This window comes from Nuphar pumila, chromosome 16 (genome assembly GCF_984573655.1).
Source record: "Nuphar pumila chromosome 16, dmNupPumi1.hap1.1, whole genome shotgun sequence".
NCBI classification, from domain to species: Eukaryota; Viridiplantae; Streptophyta; class Magnoliopsida; order Nymphaeales; family Nymphaeaceae; genus Nuphar; species Nuphar pumila.
This window is the reverse complement of record NC_143264.1, coordinates 14,131,845-14,139,836: the sequence shown is the minus strand read 5'-3', so window position 1 is coordinate 14,139,836 and position 7,992 is coordinate 14,131,845. Positions and strand designations below refer to the sequence as shown.

General features: G+C 39.2%; 1 protein-coding gene across 1 annotated transcript; it reads left to right on the top strand.

Moving 5' to 3' along the window:
- Positions 1-233: 233 nt before the first annotated feature.
- On the top strand, positions 234-6,302 carry LOC149812976 (eukaryotic translation initiation factor 5-like). Its single transcript, XM_089990913.1, has 2 exons — positions 234-313; positions 4,484-6,302. Exon 2 carries the CDS (start codon positions 4,792-4,794, stop codon positions 6,106-6,108), a length of 1,317 nt encoding a protein of 438 aa, XP_089847039.1. The 5' UTR covers positions 234-313; positions 4,484-4,791; the 3' UTR covers positions 6,109-6,302.
- Positions 6,303-7,992: the final 1,690 nt, after the last annotated feature.

Genomic DNA, 7,992 nt, shown 5'->3' with positions numbered 1-7,992 from the left:
TCCATGTCAGGAAAAGATTGCAGCACGGACCTGTACCAATGCCCCGATTCGAACACTGGCCGATCCGGGTCCGAACCTCCCGCCGCTGAAGGCGGCTTGGCGCACCGACTGTAAATGACTAAAACACCCATGCCTCAGCTGCATCAGTGCGGCGATTGGCAAGGGTATTATGATCATTGCGTCGTAGGATGAAGCCGAGACCTAACCTATATTGCGTGTATAAATACCGCCCTTTGGGGAGGCAGCAGCTGGCAACCGAAGCAATCGGCAATCGCCATTGAAGACAGAGCTCTCCTTCTTCTTTTTACTCGCAGTAAGCCTCCTCCCTCTCTCTGAAATCCTAATTCCTTTCCCTTCATGCTTTCAATCTGTCCATGGTTTCGGAGATGGCGATCAATCCGTCGATCTTTTGATTTTGGTGGTTGAAGATTGATATCCGATGGCTCTGATTTTGATGATGAAGTCATCATGGATACCTTTTTTTTTTTGATTGATTGTGTTGATTTTGGGCTTTTATATTTCGACCGATTGATGTGAATTCGATGTTTGATGTTCCGATACGGAAGTCGGTGCTTTTTCTTTTCCGTTGATGGTTGATTCATCCGATGATCGTGTTTTCCTTGATATCGGGATGTCAGTTCCCGATCGGTTCTATTATTTGGACTTTCTAGGGTTTTTGTATTTTCTGATATATGTTCTATGCTCGGTTAATTCCTGTTTAGATTGTTTCTTTGATTCTTTTCTTTTTTTCCCTTGACAATAATTTGTTTGATCGTATTTCTCGACATCTCGAAAATATTCGCGGGACATAATTTATGATTTTTCTAATCGTATATTTGATTAGTATTTCTTGAGTTCGTTTATTTGATCCATTTATTTTCCCTTGTTGTGTAATTCATACGATCACGTTTCAGTTGATAGCAGTTAATCTTATGATTCCTAACACACACAAAGAGAGAACATGTATGCAAACATGCTAAATGGAGCACGATAAACGAAACATTCTAAATGAGGTTTTCAGTTTTTTTTTTTTCATTTTATTTTTAAATTCTGACCGTGCAGATGTGATCTATATTCTTGATTCCAACACATGGGTGAGTTTTTATAAGGTTGGAACAATCAATGGTCCAAAATCTTTGTAAGATTTTGACTGCAAATATTATTATTTTATATAAAACACATGGTCCTGGTGTTGATTCCTAGAGTGTGTGTGTCCATATATATATATATATATATATATATATATATATATATATATATATATATATATATATCATAGTCACAAATATCGTTACCGGCTATACCCCAGTGAATAGGCATGCACATGAGCAGATTCTAACCTGGCTAGTTTCAAAATGCATGTGTTCTTGAGCTCGAAGCCGATTTTGAACAACATTGTTCAAACTCTGCTTTCTTCCGAGGTTGAGCCAAGCCAAGCCAAGCTTTACCGGAGTTAAAAAAAATGTATCTTTCACTTTTGAAGAGGTGGGATTAGAACCCCAACCTCTTCAAAATGTGTACAAATGCCTCACCGTTAGACCAAGCTGACCATTTTTTACTATTATGTTGAAAAAATTATACATATTCTACAAATACGGTCTAGGTTATTGTAAAATGTGAAAAGTTATACTGGCAGCAGATTTGATACCTTGACCTTTAGATGAAAAGTCCAGAGCCTGCCCGTTAGAGAAACACTAACTATTGTTTATACTTTTGCAAACATATTATATATATACTATTTTTACAAGCTTAATCTAGATTTTCGAGCTTTATCGAGTTTAGTGGCTTGATCAAGCTCGGCTTGTTTATGTATATCGAGCCTGGACTTGTGTACAAGCTCGGCTCATTTACTTCCGTGGACAGGCTCGAGCAAGCTTAGACGGGTCGAGCCCAAGCTAGCTTGGCTTGTTGTGTATCCCCCTATATTGAGGCTATTTCTTGCAATATTATAAGTTTGGTGATAAATCTCAAGAAAATCTCATGGCTTAAAAAATATAAAAAATATAAAAAATAATAAAAATAAGAAAGAAAATATCATGTTTAGACAAAAATACATAAATAATGAAAGAAATAAGTAAGAAATGTAAAAGGAAAACATTTTTAAAATGTAAAAAATAAATGAAAACAGTAAACTAATTGATAATATCGTCATTATCAAAATGGCTACAGCGATAATATCGTGATATTTTTAAAATATCGTTGTTGTCCATGACTCTCTCTCTCTCTCTCTCTCTCTCTATATATATATATATATATATATATATATATATATATAGTGCAGCCCAGGGCTTCAAATATTTTTTTTGAAGTTTTGACCTTTCACCAAAGGTCTGGGCAGGAAAACTGCCTTTAGTGGCAGTCCATAAACACTGCGAAAAGGCTGCTGCTGATCTTGCGCAATCAGTGGTGGAAACACATCTTCTGCTATCATCAAACACTTTTGAGTGTTTGATACACTCATCTCTCCCTCTTTCTCTCTCTCTCTCTCTATATAGTAGTCTTTTTTTTGGAATCTGCAATTTTTTTGGGAATTTCTGTTTTGATATATTCAAGGTAAAAAAATCGTTTCCCCCTCTGATCTTGCACGATCAGTGGCGGAAACACGTCTGATGATGTATCATAGAATACTTTTTAGTGTTTGATGATACACTCCTCTCTCTCTCTCTCTATATATATAATATTCTTTTTTTGGAATCTGCTATAATTTTTTGGGAATTTCTGTTTTGGATATTCGAGGTATCTTTGATTAGATGAGCTTTGTGCTAATAGAGATGGTAGTTGATTTCTGGGTTAGTTAATTGTGGTGTAGTTATTAGGTGCAGTTCAGGAGTAATATGGTTTGCGTTTTGAGATGTGAATATTTTTTTGGGTAGAACTTTCTGGTATGGTAGTTTAGATAGACTATTTTGGTACAAATTTCCCCTCAGGGCTATTGAAATTTCAGGTAGTATGTTATCTACTCATAGATTTAGCAGAGTGAGGGTGACATAGAACTTATCTTTTCATGGATTTTGCATCTGATGATTGCCTTTATTGATCTTCTGATGTGTTCTTGTCCTTGTCTTTTTTTCTTCCCTTCTTGTGTGCCATAGCATTTAAATTTTAATTGAATAAGAAATTGTGAATTGATCGTTCCAAAAAGTAAAAATTGCAGTAATGCTGTCTACTTTATTGCTAATATCTTTTTTACTAAATTAAGATGAAAATATACTATTATGATCAAATAATTCATCCGATTTTCATGTCAAATCAATGACATAAGAAAACAACAATTTTAGAATATGTTTTTATTCATAGATATTGGTGACTAGATATTTAAGGCTTATAAACCATTACAGTACTTCAATCATCTGGCATTATAAAATTATAAAATAGAAAGGAGAAGGTTTACAGTCATGCTAGACCACACATTATTGATGAACTGTTTAAAATAGTGATCGGCTCATTCTTCTAAATTTGTCATTTCTATTATCCTAGCCTTCATTGACCTATTGAATATGTTTGTATTCATCACAGTTGGTCATATCCAGGTGAACCATATCAGTTTCCAATGATGCAGCATTAGTCATACTCTAATACATGATGCAATGTGATTTTTTCAACATTTGTTTGCACCTGTAATGAACATATTATATATCACTTGACGGCCAAATGTGAACATTACTAGCTCCTGCATGAATGAGATTCACAAGACCTGATTGCCAGAGATATGCATCTTTGTCTATCAATGCAAGAAGTAGATGCAAATGGGTGTAGTTTTAGATTGAAGCCCTTTTTGATTTTCTTTCTATGAGAGTGTTACGTTGGCTGTACTTATTTACATAGAGAGCTGGAGAAATGGCATAAACTTCTATTCTTTTGTCCTGAGGAGGGTAAAAATTGCAGCCAAAGCCACGTTGGTTGCTTCATTTTCACACAACTGAGCAGCGTGACTAAATGATCTGCAGGAATGCCTCAAATGTTTTTTAATATTTTTCTTTTCAATATTAGTTTTGGCATGTTGTCTTCCCTCATTGTTTGGTTTGCCCTTGATTCTGTTACCTAATGGCTTCAGATTGAGAACTTGCATAAATTTATCAGTTTGTGGGTGGAAATGCATAAAAAATTTTCTGGGGTTCTTGTAGTATTAGTTCTATCTCTATAATATCATAAATTGTGAAAAGTTGGCATTGAAGTAATACGTGCTTGGAGGGTGCAATAGCTGGTGTATGCATGGACAATGCCCAATATGTCATTGGAGAAGCCTCTAGTCAAATATGGGAGGGTTGTGACAGCTTATTCTGGGTGACTCTTTGTCGTCTTCTCTGTTTTATGTTCAGTTTTTAGTAATGAACTGTGTTGATTCTCTTTTCTCTCAAAAAAGATCAAATATGAGAGGCAACAAATATGATAATGGATTAATGTTGTATACTTGGGAACTGCTTTTGATTTCTAGATTTGATTTGGTTCTGATTTTGTTTCTTATTATTACGGTCATGTGTAGGGAGTATCGGTTGGACGTCTTGCTTTCCTTTCTACCCTGCTAAAGCAGAGGGCGTTAAGCTTACAACTACTTTTATGTCTGAGGACGTTCTTTTCTATTTTGAATCAATTGGGTTGCCAAAGTTGAGGGAAAAGTACAAGCCTCATCATCTACTTTTGCTTAGAGAACCTCGGTGGCTCTTGTGTTGCACTCAGTTGCCACCTCTCTTTGATGGTGATCCACTAAAAGTTGCTGGATGAAATTGCCTTTTTGTTGATTTCTGGCCTGTTTCATCCGAATAGACATCTTTGGCAGAATAGTAGGAGAAGATGGCTTTGCAGAATATTGGTGCTGGAAACAGAGATGATGCCTTCTACCGTTACAAGATGCCAAAGATGATTACCAAGATTGAAGGTCGGGGAAATGGCATCAAGACCAACATTGTCAATATGGTAGATATAGCAAAGGCACTTGCCAGACCTGCTTCTTACACCACAAAGTTCTTTGGTTGCGAGCTTGGTGCTCAGTCCAGATTTGATGACAAGACAGGTGTCTCCCTTGTCAATGGGGCTCACGACACTGCAAAACTCGCAGGTCTTCTTGAGAATTTCATCAAGAAATACGTGCAGTGCTATGGTTGTGGGAACCCTGAAACTGAGATTGTCATCACCAAGACGCAGGTTATCAATTTGAAGTGTGCTGCTTGCGGGTTTGTGTCGGATGTTGATATGAGAGACAAGCTCACCACCTTCATTCTTAAGAACCCCCCTGAACCAAAGAAAGGAGGGAAGGATAAGAAAGCAATGAGGAGAGCTGAGAAGGAACGATTGAAGGAAGGGGAGGCTGCAGATGAGGTGCAGAAGGCGAAGAAAGATGCCAAGAAAAAGGTGACCTCCAAGGTTGCTGTTGCAAAGAAGAAGGCTGCTGGCTCTGATGAGGATCATGGTTCTCCCACAGGAAGTCATGCTGATGAAGAGGATGGTGATGAAGATGATATCCAGTGGCAGACTGATGCCTCCCTTGAGGCAGCACGGCAGCGAATCCAGGAGCAGTTGAGTGCTGTGACTGCTGAAATGGTGATGCTAAATACCGATGATCCAAAGGAGAAGCCCAAGCATGCTAAAAAATCTGAAAAACAGGTGGAGTCACCAAAAAAAGGAAGCGATAAAGAGAATGGCACTTTAACAATTCATGAATCGTTGCTTTCAGCGATAAAGGGCAATCTGAAAAAGGGCTGCACTCCAAGCCAGTTGTGCTCCTTTCTTGCACCACTCTCTGGCGACCGGCAGGATATCATGAACGCACTGTTTGAGGCCCTGTTTGATGGCGTGGGTAAGGGTTTCTCAAAGGAGGTCAGCACAAAGAAGGCCTATCTTGCTGCTGTAACACAGGAGACTGGCTTGCAGCAGCTGATGCTGCTCCGAGCGTTGGAGTTCTGTAGCAAGTCTAGTAGTGATGTGATGAAAGAAGTGGCTCTGATCCTGAAGGCACTTTATGATGATGATGTGGTGGAGGAAGAGTACATGCTGCAGTGGTATGAGGAAGGCCTGAAGAGCAGTAGTGGCGGCAACAATTTGGAAATATGGAAGAAGGTGAAGCCGTTCATAGCGTGGCTTCAGAGTGCAGAGTCCGAGTCAGATGATTAGCGCTAGTCACAGGCTCGGTCATTTAATTTTTCTGCTGAGGCTGTTTGTGTGTGTTTGCAATCTGCCTGCTTGTCAGTGGTATGTTTGTGTTCTTGCCTCCGAACGAATCATTAATGCTTTGGTGGTGGTCATATCCTAATGTTTGAGAACCCAAAAGACCAATCATGGTATTCGTTTTGGTGGTCTAAAATAAATTTGCTCGGTGTGTACACCACCGAGGGGTAGCAAGCTCTTTGAGCGAGAAACAAGCTGCCTCTCTAAGGCTTTGCTTGGGAGCACTGCATCGGAGGTGTGGGGATCAGGTGCAATCACAATGCACAATTGCAATACTCCGCTTCACCTGATCACCCTTGCACCTGATTGTGCTGTGTTTTCTTATCCCCGATGCTCAGCTCCGTTTGGAAGCAGTGTTTTACCAAAACGCTGGCAATGGGGAGAGTTTTAGCAGCTCCAACACCCTCCTCCCCAATGCACAAATTTGATTCCCACCTTAAGGGGTGGTTTTTGGAAACTCCAACGGCCAATGCCAGCCTCGATGCCTGTTTCAACGGCCGATTGCTTTCCAGCAACCCTTCACCACAAGGAACTCTCTGCAAAACCTGAGAGAGGGAACAGCCTGTTTTAAAGACCAGGAAATCAGATCCCTCTTGGCCCCAACCACCCCTCCTCTCTCTCTCTCTCCTTTTTGGGTTTCTCATTGAATGTTTTTTTTTTCTGTTACGTATTTTTTTAATAAACCAGCTTTTTCTATGATGCAAATCGAATGGATGTTGCAAAAAGATTTACGAAATAAAACCAGGTCATTCTTAATAAAATTATGCTATGAAAGCAGGAACAATGAAAAAAATAATGCATAAACTCAAAAAAAATAATAATTTTCTTTAATAAATTCTCTTTTAATCCCTTTCACATGACAAGTATTTATAGAAAATATAACCTTAACCCTATGACGTATCTTGGATAAGATCTAAGATCTGAATACGAAAGCAAACTCAAAACATAAATTCAAATTCTAAGTACTAACTACGAATCCAATTGGATCTCTTATAGACTCGGATTATAACTGCTATGCCCATGCATCATTCTTCTTGGGTCAGAGAAGATTTGCCCTCAAGTCTGGATCTCTCTTCCTTCAATTTCGCTCTACCTGTATGAAATGATAAATTGTTGCAACTTTTGAGGTATGTAGATCCACGAAGCTAATGAAATCAAATCAAAAGAATACTTAAGCAAGTGATAGCGATTGGTTGATGCAGCTGAGAAACAAAGTATGATGATCCAACTTAAGAGGCACATAGATTCATTTAGAATCAATTGGACACAAATATACCTTAAATGGATCGAAGTAGGCTAGGATGGGTCCTGTGTCAAATGGATAGAATAAGTTTTTAACATAAGTTTGTTGTAGGTAGGTTTGATGTTGGCTAAGCTGACTCCCCACCGGCCTGTGCCCACCGGCATGGAGGAACCAGGCAGGTTGAGGTTGGTGGAGATGAGAGGTAGCGGTGGTGGTGGTGGAAACGAACAGAGGGACAATAGAGGAAACAAGAGGAAGGGTAGAAACCCTCTTCCTCCAATGTTTTCCACCAAGGGGTTTGCACTTTGGTCGCGGAGTGATTGGTGGCGCCTCGTCGCTACTTGTCGGAGCCTCCTCTTGTTGTGCATGACCAACGATGGTTCGGTAATGACACTAAAGGTACGGTGTTGGTTCATTGACGACAGTGGCCGTTACCAAGGGTTAACACCTCTCTTTCACACTCGTTAATGGGCATTTTCCCTTGAGTATCTTTCGATCACCGCATAAACTCTATAAACCCTTTTCTTAAACAATCAAATCTTTGAATCATTAAGTCAATCATCTTTGTTGTCACATCAAGCTCCTCC